This window comes from Alligator mississippiensis, chromosome 5, assembly GCF_030867095.1.
Source record: "Alligator mississippiensis isolate rAllMis1 chromosome 5, rAllMis1, whole genome shotgun sequence".
NCBI lineage: Eukaryota > Metazoa > Chordata > Crocodylia > Alligatoridae > Alligator > Alligator mississippiensis.
This window is the reverse complement of record NC_081828.1, coordinates 3208666-3232029: the sequence shown is the minus strand read 5'-3', so window position 1 is coordinate 3232029 and position 23364 is coordinate 3208666. Positions and strand designations below refer to the sequence as shown.

Below are 23364 nucleotides of genomic sequence, written 5' to 3'. Positions count from 1 at the left end.
TGATGTAACAGCTAGGATCCAGATCTTCTCGGAAGACTCTGTACAGTTAGAGAGAACGTCTCATGAATAGTCTAGCCTGACTGTCCCTCTTCTGACACTGGTGTGAACACGAAGTAACTCCATCCACGTTACCCAGCATCAGAACCCAGTCCCAAGTCAACAAATGCAGACAAGGACCTGGCGGGACAGGGGACGAGAAGCTGAACAGGAGCCAGCAGTGTGCCCTTGTTGCAAAGAAGGCGACCGGCATCCTGGGCTGCATTGCCAGCAGATCAGGGGCAGTGATTCTTCCCTCCGTTTGGCACTGGTGAGGCCACATCTATATAGTATTATATCCATTTTTGGGGGCCCTGCTACAGAAAGGCTGTGGACAAATAGGAGAGAGTCCAGTGAAGGGCAATGAAAATGGTTCAGGGGCTGGGGGACAGGACTGGTGAGGAGAGGCTGAGGGAACTGGGCTGATTTAGTCTGGAGAAGAGAAGACCGAGGGGGATTGAATAGCAGCCTTCACCTCCCTGCAGGGGGGCTGCAAAGAGGATGGAGCTGGGCTGGTCTCAGTGGGGGCAGACAACAGGACAAGGAGCAATGGGCTCAAGCTGCAGCAAGGGAAGTTGAGGTTGGATATTAGGAAAAACTTTCTCATGAGGAGAGTGATGAAAGCACTGGAATGGGTTCCCCAGAATTGAAGGTGCAGTCTCCATCCGTGGAGGTGTTGAAGACCCAGCTAGACAAAGCCTTGTCTGGGATGATGTAGTTGGGGCTGGTCCTGCTTGGAGCAGGGGGTTGGACTAGACGTGACCTGAGGTCCCTTCCCACCCTCGTTTTCTATGATACTATGAATGCAGCATGTGCTATTAGAAGTTGGTAGAATGAATGCATACAAAAACCTAAAAAAATAATACAAGTACAAAATACTATAAGTGTGTTGAAGGAGGTACACAAATACCGTAGGAAATGTTGTGTTCGAGCAGTAAGGGATCCTTTCTGGGACTGGACTGTATAATAAGAGGGCAGACTTAAAGTTGCATCTTGTCTTTATTACAGTATTGGCTGTGAGCCCAGTCCTGCATCAGGGCCTCTTTTGTACTAGGGGCTGCACAAATGTTGAATAAGACAACTTGCTCCTGTGCCCAAAAGCTTGTGGTTTAACCGTGCCATGCAGCCTTCGCTGACTGTGGAACTTCCTACCTTTTTGCTCAATCTGATGCTCTTAGCTTGTTGTTAACAGTGAGGGGGTTTTGACGGGAATTATAAATCTGTCACTGCCGGTCTGAGACCTGGTCAGATCCTCAGTAGAAGAGCATAAGCATATAGGTTCGACCAAAATGATGAATATCTGGCCGTGATACTTTGATGTCATGTAATGTTTTCTTCTGAGGGTTTTCTTTGGCAAGAAAGGGGAGAAGGGAGGGGTATAAAATACTTTCCCAAAGCAAGGAGCATCCCTCTGTTGAGGTCTGGAGCTAGTCCGCTGGCCGGGGAGTTGAGACACTTGGGTGGTATTGCTGTCAGGCCACTGGCCTTCTGGGCAGCTTAACACAAGTCATCTACCAACTTTTATTTCAACTGAATGAGGGACTGTACCTTCCTTTTGTCAAGCACTATCTAAGTGCTTAGGGGTGGTATTGTCAGGAGCCTCAAATACTTGGCTTAGTCTAACTTCTCCCTCAGTTATGGGCTATGTCAATATGTATTTAAGCCACTTCTCCCAGCAGGGCATGATTTATGTGAGTGTAAAAGCATCTTGGGAGCCTTTTTGCCATTTGGTCAATCTTGTAAGTACATATTTACCCAGAAAGGCTGATGGTCCTCAGTGACGCACAGATGTCGGTATCCCATCTTCCTGTGCTCTGAACCTAGTATTGGGTTTTTGCAGATGTGCCCATTGGCAAACAAGGGCATAGCTGCATTCCTACAAGAGTACAGCTGTTTCATTGCCGTATGGACCGCAAGCCCGGGGAGTACGCTGTGATGCAGCAGTCGCATATGAAGGGACAGATGTTTTTATACGGGTCTGAATAGGGTGTTTCAGGTTTTCAGGGGGAAGCCTCGCAGTGCGCTCAGCTAGAAACAGACTCTTTGCCAAGAAGCAGAAGTGGGGAAGTAGGAGAAAGTGGCTGTTTTCAGTCATGCCAGTGCCCTTCCACTTCTGTTTTTTAAGACAACCTTCACTTTCCCTTATAAAGGAAGGAGTGGGGATGTCTGTGTGGCAGGGAATTGTGTGTGCCTGTCATTGTAATTTAATAATTAAATGCCTGATGAGGGCAGCCATTTTGAGTCAGGGGCTGTCTATATAAACAGGGCAGGTGGGCTGCTGGAGGGCAGGCTACAGCATGGCTGCAGGGCTGCTGAGATCAGCTGGAGGTAAGGGAGGAGCTGTAGGGGATGGCTAGGAGGCTCCTGGTCCTGGGCATGACCTAAAACTGCACCCTGCCAGGAGTGGGTGGCCTGGTGGGGCTCTCAGTGACACAGGAGCCAGCCCCCCTCGACTGGCCCATGCTGGGGCCAGGACCCGGATGGTCAAAAGGGCCAGGGGCCCACCGCGAGGGATGCCCAAGAGCCAGGGGCCTGGGGTCCCGACTGGCCTGGAGGTGGGCCAGGGCTGGTAGCCAGACGTCCCGGGGGGACCACACCCGAGAGGGGAAAATAGTTTTGGGGGGCTAGGTAGCCTGAATGAAGGCGGAGAGGCCGCCTGAATGGAGGGATTGTGGAGGGGTCCTGTTAGGAGGATTCTGGGGCCCGGTGATGATGTGAACATCAAGATGCCATCTGCGAGGCTTGGGCTGCGGTATAGGGGAGGAAAGGAGCCGCAGAGAGCGCCCCCTGGCACCGGGGCACCAAAATGGGTAGCCTCCCGCTTAATTGACATTAATTGATCAATTAACATCAAAGTGTGGCAGGTGGTTGGCCCAAGAACAGGTGGGTGGGCCACGGAGATCAGCCCAGGTAGGCCCCTTGTTACAGTCTGTTTTCTAGCAGCGCCAAATTACTGCCCACTCCCAACATACCCCAGAGCATATGGATGTTGTGGTATCCCCACCTCTCGGGCAGTTTTGAGGCCCAGAGGAGGTAAGGAACCTCCCCAAGGTCAGACAGGGAAGCCTGAGAAAGGCCCCGAGAGAGAGCCCACATCTCCCCACCCTCTGCCTTCCATGCAAACCCATCCCTTTCCTGAGGAGCCCTGTAGAAAGTGGCATAAAAGAGGGGAACAAGCTGTGATCCAAAGTTCCCCAAGAGAAATCAACTCCAGCATTAAAACAGGCTTTAGCACAATCGTTAGCTGGATTAATTTGGGAGTTGCCAGAAGTTAATCCGGCAGACGATTGTGTATTTTCCTGTCGCGCATATTTTATTGGTGAGCTGTATTCAAGGCACCAGTGTGAAAAATGCGACTGTGATCGGAGCCCCGCCGTAGCCAGGAACTTAAACTCGTGCTTGTTAAGTGCAAATACGACATGGGAGCAACTTCTTCCCTGTCCGGCAATGTGATTCAGCCTGAGCTGGGGGTGACAGGGTGCTGTAGTGGGCAGGCACTGGACTGGGAGATGTCAAACCTGGGGTCTAGTCTGGACTTCTTGTATGATGTTGAATGGGTCATGTCACTCATCGTTCTTTTGCTTGTTCTCTCCCAGCCTCGGCGGGCAAAGCTGACACTCCTCGGAGGCTGGGGCTCCCACCCGATGGGCCTCGGTGCCTGTAACACAACTAAGTGGAGCGCATGGGGCAGAACTGTGCCGGGTGGGGTTGAGATTTATTCAACTACTGAAAACTAAGAAGTGTTTTTCTAGGTAGCGGGTACAGCTTTATTCGTTACTTAACAGCTTGATGCGACTGTCTAAAGCAAATGAAATAACTACTGGGGTGTTGTGGGAGAGGTTCATTCATGCTTAGTGATGCTTTGCCAATCAGTGGTACAGAGGAATGAATTGTTGCTGCTGTGCAAACAGGGGGTCTATCTCGATACAGATCCACCAGGCTGGACAGGAGCTCGACCACTCACAGGCTCGGCCCAAAAACCAACCCAAGCATCAGAAAGCAACATCCTGTGCTGGGTTCTCATTGAGGTCCATCCACTTTCACACTGGAAGGCAGACTTGGCCTTCTCTAGCAGGGCAATAAGGGTCTTGTGCCGATAGCCTCCTTCTGCAGGGGCATAATAAAAATGTTGCTGACATCATTCACACGAGAATTAAACCCACACCAAAAGGGTTATTCCCCATTGGATCCGGCCTTGTTGTTAGCTCTGTAAAGAATTACAAAGCTGCAAAGAAAGCAGAGCTTCTGCTTCGTGTTATCTTGCCTCGCAGCGACCTACAAATCATTGCTGGCTTGGCCACTTCACCTCTGTCTCACGTTACATGAAGTTGGAAGCCTGATGCCTATTTGTATTGACATCACTTTTTGACTAGTCGGTGTGTATCCTGTTCACAGGTTTCAATCGCCCTTTGTGCTTTTCTAAATGCAATCATATGACGAGAAGTCTTGTTCAGTCTGAGTGAGAATTGGCAATTGCTGGATGTATTGACTTTCTTGTGGTCAGATGATTTGGAAAGATCATCCTAAAACAGTCAAAATGTTACCAGCTAACATCTATCAACCACAAAAATGCTTCCTCTATGGTACTAAGGGGAGGAGGGGCCAGCAAGGTGGATTTAGCAGGATTAGCTGTTGGAAAGCACCCAGAATCAGAGAGCGAGAGGAGAGAGAGCTTCTTGCCTGCACTTTCCAGTTTCTTCGGACTTTTCCTGTCTCGAAAACCCCCCAGACTTTTATTCTGAGCTCTGAAGCCTACAGAAATCTAATTCTGTAAAGCACAAGTGGCTGTCTTTTGGGGGTGGGGGGTCTTCTTTTGGAGGGGAGAAGGGGTTCACAGCTTTTCACAGTTTAGAGACTGTAGATGTCCATCCTGAAGCCCAACCCCAAATGAAAACCTCCGAGCGGGTTAGTAGCAAAGGGAAGTAGCAGGATTGAAAGCAAGATTTCACCCCATTGGCTCAAGGCAGAAGGCAAGTTGTGTTGTCAGGCAGCAATCCTGAGTCTGGGTGACTCAAGAGCTGTGCTCTTGTGAAAGCCTGGCAGCTCAGTATAACACTGCCTTCCCTTTGGCCTCGTATAAGGTTTCTGATATAAACATTTGCTGCTCGTGAACATTAGGATCCAGCTGCAAATGAATGTCCTTGTTTATACGGCTCTTCGTGGACTTGTTCCAGCCTCTTGCATAGGCCTTGTGCCTGGGCTCCCTCTGCACAGCTACTGAAATACCACTCTTCGCTGTCTTGTCAAGCAATCTCACTGTTGTTGCTGCGGCAGCTTTCTCTTGCGCATCCCGTGGCATCTAGACCAGCCTCCCGGTTCTCCCTCCACCTTGCCGTCCACCAAGAGGCCACCGTTTCAGATCACAATGCCCAGATTTCATTGCCACGGATGCTCATGATGCTTCCAGGACCATTCGAGGTGGTCCCCGTGGCCAGAAGAGTCTCTACTCCAAGCAGACTCTCACCTTTGTTCGGGCTGACGGGTGTCTTTGCCCACTGATTTCAGGAGGGTTCCTCAGACCCTGCAGCCCAAGCAAGGGTGGCAAAACCTCTGTCTTGAATATGGGCAGGAACAAAAGAAAGAACCAACTCAGGCAAGAGACGGAGCCAGAATAAGGATGAGGATAATGGGCCTTAATCCTCTGTAGGTTTCAGTGGGACTGCTGCATTGAAATGATTATATTGTGAGCCAGGAGACTCACGCATGCAGCTTAGTGGATACCATTCTAGCATTCGCTGGTCTCATTTCCCTCGCTGTATCTCTTGATTTCTCCCCCCTCAGCTATTTAATTGTCACTGTCTAATTTAACTCTCGAAAGCGTTTTCAAAGGCAGTTTGTCTGAACGATGCTATGCAAAACAAAGTTGTATTGTATATGTTGGGTTGAACCGAGATAAGGGTTTCAAAACGCCAGGCCAATAAAGGTTGCTTCTTCAGGTGTTGGCAGCTTTCACAGAGCACTTAGTGTCTGGGAGCTGGGTGATGTGTTAACCTAGTAACTGTGATTTGCATAGATACAATACAGGTTTTCATTTTATGACAGGTTTTTGGCCTGGCAGCTGTTGTATTAAACCTTATACTGGTATGCTGGCCCATTAATCAGGATCACACTATTTACCCTGTCTGTCTCGCTCTCTTTCTGAGACAAACACTTTATGCTTTGTCAGCATAATGTAAGACTAAAGCTAACCCTTCAGGGTTTCACAGTCCTTTCTAAGAGCCTTGATACTGAACGCCCCAGTGGGTGCAGGCGGATAGGCTGGGAGCAAAGATCGTGTGATCGGGGTGGCGGTGTCATCGCTCCATAAAACTGCGTGGGTTTTGGTGTCTTGCATCGTGGGGGAAGCCCTTCCAGAAGGAGCTATGTTCTGCTGTTTGGGCCGATCAGGACCAGAACGCCATTGTGCCAGGCACCGTGCAAGCACAGAATCGTAGCTAGTCCTTGCACCAAAGAGACAGCCGTTTGCTGCTGCTGTTCCTGCAAGAAGCCTGGTTCAGGTCAGCAACATCCAGGGGGGCGGTGTCTACATCGCTGAAGGAGGCTTTGACATGCTACCTAGTGCAATGGGCTATCAAAAGTGCATGGTGCCGCTGCAAAACCTCCCTTTCGGCATGTAGACATCCTCTTGCAAAGTAGTCGCCACTTCCGTCCTGCCCTTTCGACATCAGAGCATCAGGATCATCTGTGCTGTGGTGCCACAGAGAAAAGGTTGTAGCTGAGGTCACTGCCACCCTCCCACGTGAAGAAATGCCTTCTCCTGAAGAAGGGTGTTTGTACCCCAGAGCTTGCAAAGAAGAATTTTTTCCAACTCGTTTAGCTGATCTAATAAAAGAGATGAGAGTTAAGGTGTAAGATATCACCCATCTAAGATTTAAGATATCACCCAAAGAACCTTGTTTGCCTACTCCCTTAAGCCAACACGGCGACAACCAACACCCCTGCTCCTCTGAAGGCAGTTTTCTCTTCACAGCTAACAGCAAGTAAGGAAAGCAGGAGGAGGGACAGGATAACTGAGGGTACATCTGTACCCTAAGTCATAGAAACATACCCATGCCGGCCAACAATTTAGAGCTCTGTGCTGCTACAGCTACCTACCCTAATATATAACCAGCTTCTCAGGCAGGTTTGGCAACTGCTCGGAGATTCTCGCTGTTGGGTGTAACCAAGCAAGCTAGTTTAAAGCTAGTTGAGAGATGCCTACCCAGGTTACAGCCCCTGAAGGGTGGTTATACCCTAAGATTGTAGGCTGCTGGGCTTTGCAGCTATGGTGACAGGACTGCCCTGTGCAGGCAGGTCTCGCTGAAGGAAACGTGTGTGGTTTACATGTGGATCGCATGTGCCACAGCGATAGGCACATGAAAAGCGTCACGGACTCGCCACCTACGCCTGCCTGCTTTCCTAAAGTCCGATTCACCCTGCAGGAAATGAATCTCCTTCACAGGAACCCAGTGCGGTTCGACAGCATTAGCCCCGCTAGGTCAGGAAATCTGCAGGAAAGGAATTTTAATACAAGCAACGGACTTGTGGGCTTCCAAAGATCTGGCCTCTGGTTAGTCTTCTCTCGAAACCTTTCTTTCCATTGCCTCAGCTTTGCAAGGAAGGCATCGCCGTCCTGCGTGCTGCTGTTCTGTAATAGCAAGTCCCAGCTTTTTACGGTTGCTTGACTTTTTTTTTTTTTCCCCTTAATATTTCGAGGTTGTTCTCCTACTTACTGCGAGTCAAAGGAGCTAAGGGAAAAAAACAATCTTCAAAGCAAATACAACCATGTTTTCCTCTGGGGGAACTTTTACAGGGAAAGTGCATGTAGCTAAGCAACAATGCATTATGGTAAATGGGTCATTTTCAAAGGTATGAATTGCATGCGTCTAATTGTCGGGAAAACAGTAGCATCCAGCAAATTGCCTGCATTTGAATTTTTGACTTATTAATAAGAAATGAGACGATTTTTTCTCGTGCCCACGAGAACTGCCCTCTTTTTCCTGGTTTTCCACCTCCCGCCCAATGCCTTGGGTCATAATGTGACCACTATTGCAGCTGAGGATGAAGCCACATGTCTGGCACTGCACGGGGCACTCCTCCGTTCCCCCAGGCCTGGGGATAATACAACCGCCTCAACAGCATTCCTAGTGTGGCGGGGAGGGGAGAAGCCAGGACTGGAAGCCAGCCCCAGGTCTCCCACATATCAGAGTGAAGCATGTTCTTGTTTGGATTGTATTAATAAGGCAAGAGAGAGGCCAGGCCTTACCTGGCACCGTTCCCTGAACTCGGATCTCAAAGCACTTCCTAAATGGGGTAAATCTCACTTCCCCGTTTCCGCTGAGGCCTAGACTAGTGCCTTAGCTTCACTGCAAAAAGAGGGTGGCTTCTGACCGCAAGAGAACAATTGCACATTAGCAAGACTACCGGGAAATCCTGGTGGAGATCTCGGCACGGGGTAAATATAGGTGAGACCAGCTGTGGGTGGGGGGACATGTTGACTCGACTGTCAACTGAGAAGTAAAGAATACGGTCCCTTGTGTCAACTCAGATCACACAGTAGCATAACCAATGCACTTCAGGCCAGAGAAGGAACGTAATCTTTTGACAATGAAGACAAGCCCGTGATGTTTGTGACCTGTATTTTCATATTTGCTTTTTAGTTGGAAAAACAACTTCATTCGGATATGAAAAACTGAGGCACTTGGCGCTCAATGGCCACTTCTGGAAACACAGCCAGGGTCTCTAGGCCTTAACTCTATGATGTGTTTCTTCTTTCTGACACTCATTATTTTACTGATCTTGATTAAAACTTGGACTGTTATATGCAAAGGTTTGTTGCAGGAAAGTGCTGGGCTTATTTCTTTCCTCTACGTATAAAATTATACAGCTACTTTTTACAGTCAGACCTGTGGAATTTATGGAGTGGTTACCCTGCGTTCCTGGGGGGGAGAAATGAGCAAGGAGTAGCTCCAATGAATTAAAGTAATGAACAGAGGAAGTGGAAAATATTTTAAATTCCTTAATAACGCTACATTTCAAGAAGTGGGGGAAAGGGAGGCCTTCAATTCTTTTATTCTTCTAATTTTTCTGAACGTCTAACAAGTCTCACTCAATTTTATGCATGATTTTCAGAGCCGATAAAGAAAAGATTTGGAGAAATGAGTGATGCAGAGCACAAGAGGGGGAAGTGAAGTGTGGTCTGGCCAATCTGTAACTGGAGCTGCTTTTAAGCCAATGTCCTCGCCAGTGTAAATGGGGAATGAGTGAGGACCCTAACAATTGGTTTGTTTCTAATGCATTGCCCTGTTTAACTGCGTGACTTCTGGCTGTTTTGTCTGTCGGTGCTAAGGTAGAAAGAGTAGTTAATATCCTGCATATATATGCTAAGTAGCGACTTCCGAGACTCGCTCCACAGACCCCAAGATGTTGCTGTAACACAATCCAGCCACAGTGCTTGAACAGAGCTGTGCTTGTGAAGGGAGGAGAAGTGGGAATAATGAAGGTAGGGCCTAGGTTTGCCCCATGCTCTGCCATGCCAAGAGTCATAGCAGGGACTGCTGCAGCTCCAGGACTACGGTAAAGCAGTGGACTCTAAAAGAAGGCCGTGTATTCAGCTATGCTTCTATAAAGCATCTAAAAGCATAGCCTGCCTATTTAGCTGCAATTTAGGCTCAGGGTTTGAGCTACAATAGCTGTGACAACTTTCCAGTAATGTCTCCAACCAAGACCTTCCCAAATCTCAAACTTTCCAATTAGACATGAAGGCATTTCTGTCTCCTGCCTCCCGGTCAATTGGCTTTTTTAAAGCTTTGCATAATCACGCTACTTCTCTGAGAGAGGGACCTGGTCGTGACCCTTCGTTTGAGGATGTTTGACACGCAAAGCCTTTTTTTGAGGTCTAACACCTCGATTCATTTGCAAGCACGCCCCTGAAATTTGGCAGGGACGAAGCCCTGGGGCTAGAGATGTACCTTTTCTGTTTTCCCAGGAAATTCTGCTCTGGTTTGGCGGAGATGCAAAAGTTTGAAAATAGCCATTTCCCTTCTGTTGCATTTTTCAGGAAAATGTTGGCTGCCTTTCAAAATAATAACTAAACACGAACTTTCTCAAGAGCTGGCCTCCTGCTAACACCAAGGCAGTAGAGAGCACAGCAACACATGCATGCATTCTTGGGACTTGGTACCCTAGGATACAATGTGAGGCATAAGTATTAACCCCCCACCCCAACCCAACCCACCCACCTCCCAATTGCTGCTTGGGAGTTCAGTTTTGGTTTCTGGTAATCCCCCAGATGTTGCTGGAACCATGCCTTTCCTCCCTCCCCCTCTCCTTTCTAAGATAAAAGCCTTATAAAGCTCTTAGCTGACAGTTGAAGGGGTCGAAATCTGCAGTGCAGGGCTACAGATTCAGGGTTCAAATCATGATGAGGGTGCCTGATGGGTGGGCTATTCCAGCTGCGCACAATAGAATTTTTACCTTTTAATGAAAACATAGTTGTTCAGTGTAATTGCCTAAGTTAAAGGAATGTTTGTTGCAAAGCCAACCGCTCTAAAATTAGGAAATGCCTTATGTATGATTCCCCGTGCAAGCTTGATTCTGCCTCCTTGTATATATGCATTATGATCATCTTTAATTACCTGATGATATACCCCTCCTTCTTTGTGTCAGCAGGGTCAAACAAGGGAGCAGAATTCAGGTTTCGCAGACAATAATACATCGGATATTTTCTACTTATTAAAGGGGTGGGAGCAGGTTTCTTTGCTGCACAGGGGTGTCCCACTGCCTTCATCAGTCTAAGCAAACTCATTGTATATGAAATAAAATGTTGAGTCCCAAAGTACTTCAAGTCTCCTCACCAGAATCTCCTCTCAGTAGAAATGCAGACACATCTGGATATAGTGCAGCAGCTGCTTAATAGTGCATTATAATAAACAGTTTAAAACCCACAGAATGATATCTTGGCCCTATTAAAATAAACTGCAAGCCTGTCATTGAGCTTTCACTTGAAGTGTAAGAGGAAATTAGGAGAGCAAAATGGAGCTGCTTAAACTGGCGTCTAGTCATAACCCTCAGGTTAATATCCCCCATCATGGGGGGAAATGCCATCTGGTCACCAGTAATACGCTCAGGATTTGAGTTTTCTGTCTCAAGTAGATGGAACATCCAATGGCAGAGTTCCCCTACCAGGCTGCTGTGGCACTGGGTCGATACTGAGATAAGAACATACCTACATTACCAGGAATATTTCTGGCGGTTCCTATGCTAATAGACACTAGGCACGCCCTGCTCAGCTTGTGGGAAACTGCTGATATTTCTGCAGACGTAATGTGGTAATACCTATAGGAAGAATGCGCAAGTTAGCACTCCCATCATAAACTATATATCTTTGTCTCTGTCTCCTAAATGAAAAACAGGCAGAGACACTTAGGCTAAACCATGAGTATTGTCCTACTTAATACAGATCGTTCTCAGTGCAGCTGAGACCACATTGTTGATCCCCTGAAAGAATCCATGGGTCTGAGGGTTGCTGCTGACAGCCCTCGTTCTCAGCAAAATGAATCTTCCAGTGCAGCGAGTGCACAGTAAACTTTATTTATTTATTTTTAATCCCCAAATATGAATATTGCCATAAATGCGAATGTGATCAAATGGTGCACAGCGAGAATATATAGCTGGGTATACTTCTGCAAATCCAATATTTATCAGTTTAACAGAAATAAGCAGTCTTAGGAGTTTAAGAGTTAGGGATCGATTTAGTTCCTAATGAAGGGCCAGCCCGCCAGGAGGGTCTCGCCCAAGTTTGGAGAGGGGTTGGGTCCTTGGACACCTGCAGTTGGGAACCTCAGCAAAAGATGCAGGAGGAGCACATCTCTGAGCCCTGAGCCCCCTTTCTTATCCCCCTCCTCAAACAAAGGCTTAACACATTTGTCGATCAAAGCAAGACAAGCGTGGTCAGAAAGGCCATGTTCTCGTGTCATATTGTGGTCGGCTTGGAATACACTGACCTTCACTAATCCAGATCTAGGCGTCCTAAAACAATCCCAGCCATTCCAAGAAAGTTCTCTCTCTTGCAACTCAGTTCCTTTTAGACTACTTCCCTTAGCCTCAGTTATGCTAACGTGGCCTAAATTTAGTAGGCTTAGATTGTGTTTAGTAGTTTTAAAAACCACTACAGCACAATAAAAGGATTCACTGAACACAAAGGTCAGCAACATCTAGGAAACAAAGCATCATGTAGACCTGGTATTTTATGAATCCAGAGATTTGCAGGCCTGGAGGGACAAGGGGTCGTCTAGTCAGGCTGTTTAATATGGAGTAAGGCATTTCCCCGAGTGCTTGCAGCAGTGGAGGGAGTGATTCTTTCCTGCCAGGTAGGCAAACGTGTTAGCAGTCTTGAAGTTCCTTCTGACAGGCGCTGAGTACGGATGAGCCTAGTATTAAGATCACAGCAATGTCAGGAGGCCTATGGGCCTTCCCAAATATCTCTTATCATTGTAGCGCACCGCGAATCCCCTTTCCCAATCCATCTCGACAACCATACAAACCCAACTGTAGCCTACATTAGAGAAGCAGATATTACATTATGAAAGTGAGCAGTTTCCCACAAATGGCTTTGCTATGTTGGAGATGTTCTAGGACACATCCATTTGACTCTTTCCAAAACACTCAGCAACAGTCAGGACTCCACTGTTTAATCTTGCCTCGAAATGCAAATTGTCAGCTTCAAGACAAAGGAGGGAGGAGAGCTTATGGCAGCTGACACTGGATCCTGAGATGCATCATAGAAGCAGCAGACACTGTGCTGATTTCTCTCTCTTTTTTTTTTTTTTTGAATGGCCCAGACCAGACAGTTCAGACTGTCTGAAGCTATAAGAGCTGTCACTGTAGCTTGCTTAGCACCACGGGCTACTTGAATCCTTCATGCTGGGACCACGAAGAAGGCAGGGTAGACTTGCTTGTGACAGACTCACTGAATCAGAGATGCAGAGCACAAGTTTTTGTGAACCCAAGCTCACTTCATCAGGTGCTGCGGAAGGACGTGCACAAAGCAGCCTATCAAACAGAGAGATGTGAATACAAGACGGAGATGTGGTTACTCCCCATTTAGTCTGAAGTCAGGCAGAAGGCAGAATAGACTTGTGCCTTATAGACCAAGTAAAGTAGAGATGTTTAGCATAAGCTTTCATGAGCCCAAGCAGATGCTCAGATGAAATGAGCTTGGGCTCATGAAAGCTTATGCTCTACATATCTGCTCTAGTTGGTCTATTAGGTGCAACTATCTACCCTGTCTTCCACTTGACAAGGAAGAGAGCGAGCAGAGCTGGGGGAGACAAACAAGTAATGAAGCCATGGGGACAAAGGGATCACAAAAACTAATCCAGGGAATGGGATAAGAATCCATAGTCGCTGTTTAGACCATCCTTAGCCCACAATCCAGGCATAGGATCATGAAGCAAGACTTCACCTAAGTAAGTTTAGCCACCCTGGGGAAACAGGGCTCTCAGCCACTGACCATTTTAGCCAAAGCATTCGTTTTTATTTCCCTCATTTGAATCTTGCTTTTCTAATATTTGACTATTGGGAGCACTTGCATGTGCAAGACACTGCCTGTCTTTTGACCGTAATGCAGTCTGAATTTTGTATCTTTGGTATCAAGTTATATCATCTTTTGTCCGTGGAGGGGGAAACATGAGCAAGCATACTTCTGGATTGAAGAATGAGGTAGCATGCATCCCCATGGGTGCAAAGCCCTCGTTGGGAGCCAAGCAAGAGGAAAGATCCCAGACGTGGGTGTTGGGAGCCAAATAATTATATGTATTGTAAGCACAGTTGTGATAGGAGAACAAAAACTTTTCTCTTTCATAACTTATCTCAAGGACTGATTCTACTGTTTACCACTGCATAAATTCCTTTTGCATGAAATTACTTCTTTGATTAAAGCATCAAGGGAAGAAGTAAAGGCTAACAACTAAAGTGGAAATATCAATAAGTTCAAACCTTTTCAGGCAACCAGCTTGTAAACAATAGGAATGAAACCCACTTCCGCAGCATAAAACACAAGTAACTGGACCCTTTCGAGAGTGAAATGAGTGGGGTCAACTCACATGAGGTCAACGCAAAGCCAAGTATTTGCATGAGCAGAACAACCCATCAGGGTGGTGCGGTTAAGATGCTATCTTGTGCTGTTGGGTATGGAAATAAGGGAGCAATGTGGTAGTACTGTATCCAGCTGCCTTCAGTTTCCCCCCCCAGCCTGACCAGGTGCATGTTTACAGCTGTATTGACTGAGGGGCAGTTTTTGGTGTGAGTCTGGCATTGGGCTCACAGCCACACCTGCGGAGACATAGCAAGGTGCCCTAAGAGCTCTGTCACTGCACTCAGGAGGACTGAAGAAGGGATGGGATTTCCAGCAGTTCCCCTTTCCTCTCCGGATCCTTATCCAGAATCCCAATATCATTGCTCTTGCAGTTTCTAGCCATCATGAAGCTTAAGTGAAAGCCTTTTGCAGCCTTTCTGCACCAAATTAAGCTTCGCCAGAAGTCCAATTCCACCATTTCAGGAGAGGGCACTCTTCCTTGGGTAAGCTAGACCAGAAGGGCTGGATTAGCTCCAGAAATTTAATTTAAATGTTAGAAACGGAGTCTTATCTGGTTATCATAGATTAATCAGAATTTGTGGATGGGGATATAACATTAATTTTATCCACAGTGAGTTACTTGCATGAAGGCCCTATGCTCTTATGCAGCTGCCTCTCCCTCAAGGAGCAGCACTTGCTTTCAATTACTTGCTGTGGAAGTTATTTGAGAGAAACCAGCAAACTCCCTGTTCTTTGTGAGTCTGGCTCTTCACCCACATCAAGTGGGTGTTGGCTTTTCAGTTGTTCAAATCCTGGCACACAGCACTCTTATTTCACCTAAGCTTTTCTACCTTCCTCTGAGACAAAAAAATATTAATTGACTGATTCTTCCATGCTTTAGCATGTGGATAAAATACTTTAATCAAATTAATTTATTCCATCCAGGAAGAGCACACACCAACTGCAGATGCTTCCTCAGGCTGACGAAGGGTATTTCTACCCAAAAGCTTGCAAAGAATGTTTCCAACTATTTGAGTTGGTCTAATAAAAGATATCAGATTCACCCCAAAATCCTTGTCTGCCTAATTGAATTAAGGCAATCAGGACTCGCTGTAGAGATGATATCTTTTATTAGACCAACAAGATCTTTGCAAAAAAATGTCTTTAATTGCAAGTTTGGGGCACAAACACCCTTCATCAGGCATTGGAGAAAAGACTGTAAAAGTTCTCCTGGGTAGAAGTGAAAGATTATATTTCATATGAAAGGAAACGAAATGAAATGTTTGTATTTCATGAAAGTTCATATGATGAAGGGTGTTTGTGCCCGAAAGCTTGCCATTAAATAATTTTTTTTGCAAAAATCTTGTTGGTCGAATAGAAGATATATGTCATCTCTCCTACGAGTCCTGATTGCCTCTCCCTCTAGACCAATACGGCTACAACCTGGATACCTAATCAAATTAAGCAACTTCTTGAACAGTGGCTGGCCTCCTACACATCTCACTAGCAAATCCAACCAGCATCGCAGGGCCAAGGACAGACAAGGAGTCCTCCGAAGTCTCTAGAAAGTGCAGTTGTCTTTGTTTCTACTTGAAAGCTGAGTTTCATTTGAGGCTTGTCATTGACCTGGGCAAGTTCCCGTCTCTCTGAATGTTTAGTCAATCAATATCTGAATATTATTATCTCCGTGTTTTAGTCCATCAGCCTTCAAATGGATCACAGGTCACGATTTCTCCTTTTGGTAGAGTGTGAATGTGATCCGTCTTTGTTGTTCAAAAGTTCTTTCAAAGATTGTTAAAAGCAGCCGTGCCATCTTTGTTCTTTCTTCTCGAGGCCTTTTTCTCCTTACGTTCATGGAAGTCGAGGCGTTTGGCATCTGGCAGGATTACGCTCTCGCACATCGATGTTTCAAAACGCTTGGAGGTTCGGGGGATGGACGCGGCTCTATAAACAGGCACCGTCAGCCTCTCCGATGCTACAAAGTTCGTTTTCTTTTTCCTAAAGTACACGCAAGTTGCAAAGTCCTGGGCGCTGTTTATTTGAAAGGAGGACGTCGTTTTAATGGTAACAATGGTCAAGCTGAATTACCACCTTCCTGTCGCCAGTCGCAGTCCGGAAAGATTATAGTGAGAGAAAAATGGCAACCTTTATTTTATTTACTTATTTATTTTACAAGCTTTCTACAGGTAGCGTTTTCGTTTCAACGCAGGATCGCCGGAGACGCCGCAGGTGTCGAATTCGAACCTCTCACTGACCTTTTTTAAGAGCTCGGGCCGATTTCCCCGTTACACGTTATAACCCAGCGTCGTTTCTGCAGGCCGGCGTACGGCTCAAACCGGTGTTTTTTTCCCCTTGGATCTTGCTAGAAAATTGCGCCGGGAAACTTTCCGAGAAGCTCGTCACAAAACCTCATGCGTTCCGGCATCTTCCGCTTCACGATTTCTTCCTCGAGAGAGATTGATTGTGTCAAGGGCCGTGAGGCGCTTCGCTCCCTCCGCTCCTGTTGACTTGGGCACGCTCGCACCCGGCTAAGTCGAGCCCTTCGTTATCCGAGTCCGCTCTTTTAATATTTCAGATGGGGGGGGAGGGGGATAATCTTTCCTCCCCCCGCGTCTTTCCAAAATACGCGTTCCTCTTGCTATGGGGCATATATTTTTGGGGAGGAGGGGGGAGAAACAAAGCCGTTCGACCCCAGGGGAGTGGGGATGAGGGGGGGTCTGCAGAAACGGGGTCATTTTTCGGGGCTGCTCTAATGAAGGCTGCTTTTTTTCTTCTCCCCTCCCCCCCGCTTTGTGTGGGGGGGGGATTTGGGAGATTTCCTCCTCCTGGGTGTGTGTGTGGGGGGGGGGTTCTGGGGAAGGGGCAGCCCTGGCACTGGGGGTCTGCCTGCCCCCACATGGGGCTCTGTCCCCTCAGGGCTCCTGAGGCAGTTGGGCGCCTCCACTCCCCTCAGCGGGTGGGGGGGGGGGCGCTGCGAGCCCCTTGTGCCCCCCCGCCTCTTTTTTTTTTCCTTTGTCCCGCTTAGTAACTGGGGCTCCCCACCAATCGCCATCAAGCCGGCCGGCTTCCGCGCCAGCGGATTGGCTAGGAAGCCGAGCGCCCTCCGCCAATCCGAGGGCGTTCTGCCGGCCGAGACAAAAGGCCGGCTCTTTGGCAACTGGGGCTCAACTCATCTGCCCTGCTCGCCCCGCCCCCCCCGGCTCTCGTGGGTCGTACCACTTTTCCTCCCCTGAAGGGGGGAGCCCCCCCAAAAAAACCAACAAAATAGGGGGTGACGTCGTTTCAATGCACTCCGCGCTTCTCCCGCGTTTCAAAGAGAGCGAGGGGTTCCTGCCGCCCCTTTTACCTTTTCGTGTAATGGACGCGACCAGTTCCCACCCCCTCTCCGAGCGGTGGTACCGCCCAGCGTCCTCCCCCCCGCCCCGCGCGGGGGAGTGGTTCAGTCCTCGGCGAGAGGCGGTTGGTGGCGGTTGGGCCCCTCAGAGCCGCTTAAAATGAGCGCGAGCGGGGCCGGGCGTCGGGCGGAGTGCGAGGGGCTGCTGGGCAGGCCGCGCACGGACGGGGGGCGGGCCGCGCACCAGCTCTGAGGGCAGTTCCCCTCACACACACATCCCCCCCCCAAAAAAAAACCAAAACACCCTTGCTTCTTCTTTTTTTTTTTTTTTTTAATTCTGATTTAAACCCGACGATCAAGGGAGTTTTTTAAATTTTTTTTTTTGAATATATATTTCTGTTGAAAAAGCGGGGGGGGCGCCCTCGGATGCCCCCCCGCGTCCTCCCGGGCCCGCCGCCATGTACAACACGGTGTGGGCCATGGAGCGCGATGACCCCGACTGGAGGGAGGTGGTGATGCCCTACTCCACCGAGCTCATCTTCTACATCGAGATGGACCCGCCAGGTAGGCCTCGCCCCCCCCCGCCCCCCTTTATTGGCATTCTCACCCCCCCCAAAAAAGGAAAGTCCCCTGAGTCTTTGATTTGCCTGGGGGGGAGGGGAGTGGGGGGGGGTTGCACCTCAACCTCCCTCCCCCCCTTTATTGTAGTTATCCCCCCAAAAATAGAAAAGTCCCCATAGTCTTTGATTTGCCTGGGGAGAAGGGGGGGGGGTTGCACCTCAACCCCCTCCCCCCCTTATTGTAGTTATCTCCCCCCCAAAAATAGGAAAGTCCCCATAGTCTTTGATTTGCCTGGGGAGAAGGGGGGGGGGTTGCACCTCAACCCCCTCCCCCCCTTATTGTAGTTATCTCCCCCCCAAAAATAGAAAAGTCCCCATAGTCTTTGATTTGCCTGGAGAGAAGGGGGGGGTTTGCACCTCAACCCCCTCCCCCCCCTTATTGTAGTTATCTCCCCCACAAAAATAAGAAGATGCCCCAGGAAAGTCCCCTGAGTCTTTGCTTTGCCTGGGGATAAGGAGGGAGGGGGGGCTTGCGGCTTGCACCTTAAAGACTAACTCCATCAGAGAGGTGTCAGGGATGGCGGGGGGAACTGCAGCTCTGACGGGCACCGAAAATAGCGGACCTGCCAAAGCCCCCCCTGGTTCCCTGGACCGTTTGGGTCTTCATCCCCCCCCACTTGAAAATCAAAGGTGCCCCGTGCTCCCTGGACCCCCCCCATGGACAGTAAGCGGTTGTGCAGGGGGCGGGGGGCTTTGGCAGGCCCCCGCTGGGGGAGGTGAAGAAACCGAAAAGGAGGGAGCGAGGCCAGTCGCCTCCTCTCTTCTTCTTTGCTTCTGACTCGGTTTTATTTTGTACTGTTCTTGTTGAGCGGGATGCGCACGGCTGCCTTCCCTTGCAGGTATCGCTGGCTTTATTACCTGCTTGCGGCTCTTCCCAGCCTGCCCTGCTTGAGATCCTGCGCCAGACTTTTCCCCGTACTTTATACGTCCTGAGCCTGATTGAAAAGGGCCCAAGTCTTTAGGAAATCTGGTTCTCTCTTATCCGGGTTCTCTTGAGGAGTGGTTTTGGGGGGAGTTACTCTTTACTGCTACTTTTATTTTTATTTTATTTTTTCCCTTGAGTTGCATTTCAGTCAAGGTGTGTGGAAGGTTTTAATGCAACGCATGATGACTCCTGTTGTGGATGGGGACTTCTAACAACGCATTGTCCTAATCTTGCTTAGCGTTTTTAGATGTGGTCGAGGGCTCGCTTTTGTGTTGGGGGGGGGGGGAGGCTGATACTTTTCATGAAGTGCTTTTTATTTTTCCTTTGAGTATGCTGGCGTTCAAAAATCGACTGACAGTTAAGTTGAGGGGTATGTGCGGGTCTTTTTTAACATATAATGCTCTGAGAGCAGTCATGATACGCGGGGGGGCTTTCATGCCTCTTTTAATGAGGTTCATTTCCTAGTTGCAATCCAAAGTGTTTTGAAGCGTGCAGCCTTGCAGAATAAATTGGCAGTAGGGATTTTGAAAATCCATGCCAAAGGTGTAGCGCTTGTCTCTGAAGGTATGATGTCGTTTCTTTGTTACAATAAAACAAACCATTCTTTTCTTCCTTAGTCTGAATATCTGCATCTCTCTGAAAGGATCACTTGGTGCTTTTGGCCTTCAGTCTCTACTGAACCCCAGTCAGTCTAACACTTCAGATCCCAAATCTGAATATGCTCTTGAAAGCATACTGTGGTTTGGTCAGGTCTGCCTGCTTCAGATGGCCTCTTGGTTGCATTCCTATTCAGAAGCAGAGAGAAAACATCACTCTGATAAACCTCTACCAAACTCCTGTGTTGTCATGGACCTGGCTAACACTTGTTCCCATCAGTAATAAAAAAAAACAATGTAGGTGACCCCGAACTGTAGGTGTTTGGTGCTGTATTTTCAAATGCCCCTTGAATACCTTGGTGTGTGGGGGCTTCTGGAGCATGGAAAGGGACATCAGTGCCTGGGGTATGTCAGGATTTCTATCTGAGTTGGTCAGAAGATAGCTTGGAAAGTCTCTCCTCAGCCGTTATCATGCAGCTAAGCTGGGAACATTTTCAGAGCTGACATCTAAAGCAGGGCTTCTGTAATTAATATTGTCCACAGTTCTTATCATTGCCACTAGCAACAGGGTAATGAATTATGAAGCATGTACATTTTTGTTTTTCTTAAGCTCTAGACTGAAATCCACTGAAGACTCAATATTTACTGCAAGGGGATGGGGGAGGTTTTTGGTAAGGTGATCGTATGCAGCACTTCAGAAGCTTGACTCTGAGCTGGAAATGAAGATTAGGGTGGTCTTGGTGTGTTATGTAACAGTACAGTTTAAACTGTAGGCGTATAGGAAGCCAGAGGTAAATATCAATAATCTGTGGCATTTTTTTGTCCGCAGTATGACAACATTCACTTAAAGATCAGGGAGGCTTCATGTTTAAGGGTGTCTCTAAAGCTCCTCAGCAAGTTATGTAATCTAGATGTTGGGCTGGAGTCGCTAGTCTCCATGGCGCCACAATTTTCATTCAGTCCACTTCTAACAAAAACTTCATCAGGCATTTTAGTATGCAGTTTTTTTCCAGCACAGCAGCCCCTGAACGGTTGTAGCAGTATGGTGTCTGAATAGTACAGGCTGACAATACCTGGTAAATCATACTGCCTCCAAAGGAAGCCGTAACGTTGTGTTGTTTCCAGACCCTGCATGAAGAGGGACCCCATGGATCTCTACATCTTGCACTGCACTATTGACATTTTATTAACACTAGATTCCAGTTTAGCATGTCAGCTCAGGATTGCATTTTTGGTGTGTCTACAGGTCAGGTGCCCAGAGAAGGAGGGAGAATACAGTGTATAATGTTGCCCATAACCTCCAATTCATGCAGTCTTATATCATCATGTCAGAGGCCTTATTGTATGGGTGTCTGCAGTTACCCGCTTGTTCATAATATCCGAATATGTTGCTGATTTTAATAAGCCTAGAGACCTCGAGTCTCTTCCCTTAGGAGTTGCCCATCATAAGTATGCTCCTCCCATTGAAGTAAGGGAAGGTTTCATGGTCTTCAGCAGAAGTAACATCAAGAAATAAGCGTCTGTCAACTTGTTTTACCTTTTAAATCCTATTATCTAAACTTCGGAGCGGGGCAGTCTCGTTTTGCATAGCTGATAGCAAATTTAATTTCTGGTTCTAATACAGCCTCTATTAAGGGTGCCTTAAAGTCATTGCATGCAGTTAACGTTTTAACAAGTTTTGTAGCAGAAGACGGCTTCCAATACCTTAAAACTCGTTTCCCCCTTATTCTTGGCATGCTGACGATAAATAAAATGGATCACTAGCATAATGTAGCTGTTACGTTTGTGTGTGGTTTGTGGCTGTAGAAATAAAATGTTTCAGAAAGTAGAAAAATAACTTCAGTGGTGGCAAAGACTGCAGTCTCCTCTTTGGCTATGGTAACGTGCATATCTAGCTTTCTGACAAAGATTAATGTATAATACTGTGGATGTTAAACTCGTCTCCATTGGTAGTGAGTTACTCTAGTGTAACTAGTTGAATTAATGTGTCCCTTTTTAACACTTACTAGGATTTAACATGAACAAAGTTCTGAGACTTGCACCTGAAAAGACAACGATCCGAACAGCATAGCTGTTCAGGTTTGCAACCAAAAAAACCTTGCTGTAATACAAGCTTTTAACCTCTGTAGTCAATCCTCAGGGGTGATCTGATGGCCACTACAAGTTTATCAGGGGTGACCACCAGTATCTGGGGGAACGTTTGTTCACCAGAGCGCCGCAAGGGATGACGAGGTTGAATGGTCACAAACTACTGCAAGATCGTTTCAGGCTGGACATAAGGAAGAATTTCTTTACTGTCCGAGTCCCCAAGGTCTGGAACAGCCTGCCACCGGAGGTCGTTCAAGCACCTTCATTGAACACCTTCAAGATGAAACTGGATGCTTATCTTGCTGGGATCCTATGACCCCAGCTGACTTCCTGCCCTTTGGGTGGGGGGCTGGACTCGATGATCTTCCGAGGTCCCTTCCAGCCCTAATGTCTATGAAATCCAAGTTCCCCTGTTTATCAGAGTACAAGTTGGAAGAGTAGATCACTAAATCTTGATTACCTGCTCAGTTGGTGCATTATTTTTAGTAACTAGGACTTGGAGCTCTTCCCCTCTCTTTCCTGGCTCACCCCCCTCCAGGATGTGCTGCCCTAACTTATTCTTATCAGTATATAATTGAATGCTTCCTTTCAGAAGTCACAATTCTGTCACAGTAAAATGTGTGCATGAAAGTTTTTTGTGAACGTGGAATAGGTTCTGCCTATTGATATTTTAGCATTTGACAAATTAATTATTTTAAAATAGTTGGTCCCAACTTAGCATTTTCTTCCTTGCTTTTGTGAGTTGATAAAGTCCATGTCATGGCATTATTTAAATGAAATAAGCCCAGTTGGCTTGGAAGTTGTGTGTCCTCACATGATGGAAGAGAGAGAGCAAGCTTTAAAACATTACAGAGGCTTCATATTGAATACTTCACATTAAGTTAAAGATGGGGGGGCTGTAAAAAAAAAAAAAAAAAAAAAAGTTGACACTTCCCTTTTTAAGTGGCAATAATAATTTAACATTTTTTTAAATGTATGCTTCCTGGTTGTTTCATACATATACACTGACAACTGCAGATTGAATCCTGTTCCTGTTAAAGGGAAAAACTTATGATATGAATTGGTGCACCCTTCCTCCTACAGTTATGCAAAGTAATTTTAGCATTTGGAGCTCAAGGTGGCTTCTCCAACAGTGGTAGTGTAGTTGAGTGGTCAAATCTTGATTTGTTATATATTCATGCTTGTCCCACCCGTGCAAAGACAGGACTAGGTTATAACAGTCTCCTTTTGTTTATCCTGTATCCGCTCTGATTACAGAAGTAGTCTATTGTTGGATCGGATCCTGCTCTTACACCTATGTAAAATCAGAGGACCTCCATTGGCTTTGGTAGATGTATTTGGTCCTTGTAATTGAGGGCAGGTTGCTTATCAAATTTATGCCAGTGTATGTTTAAAATTGAAGAAAATGTAAACTTAAAATGAAGAGTGTTTTCTTCACTGTAGAAAGCAAAACTTACACACGTTGTGGCTTAGTTGAAGAACTGAAGGGTCAGTAAAACATTTATATACTTAACAGATTTTTTTAAAATAAAAATGGTAGATTTTAACTTTTATCTTGTAAACTACTGGGGGGGAGTGGGGGCAAGCTGTCATACTACTTGTAGTTTCTAGACTTCCTTACCAGATCTGACTTTCACTTAATTGCTGTAATCGTGTTCCTTGCTTTTTTTTTTTTTCCACATTTTCTGGCTGGCTTTTATGTTCCATCT

General features: G+C 47.0%; 1 protein-coding gene across 3 annotated transcripts in view; it reads left to right on the top strand.

Moving 5' to 3' along the window:
* PIK3R3 (phosphoinositide-3-kinase regulatory subunit 3) overlaps positions 1-23364 on the top strand; it is a 134694-nt gene that overhangs the window by 70933 nt on the left and 40397 nt on the right. The window contains exon 1 of one of the 3 annotated variants that reach the window (XM_059727776.1): positions 17573-17990. The exons of 1 other annotated variant lie outside the window; for it this stretch is intronic. In XM_059727776.1, the coding sequence (XP_059583759.1) occupies positions 17885-17990 (106 nt within the window). In that variant the 5' untranslated portion in view covers positions 17573-17884. Of the gene's footprint in view, positions 1-17572; positions 17991-23364 lie in introns of those variants that run through there. One more of the 3 variants, XM_059727777.1, reaches the window with a different exon arrangement.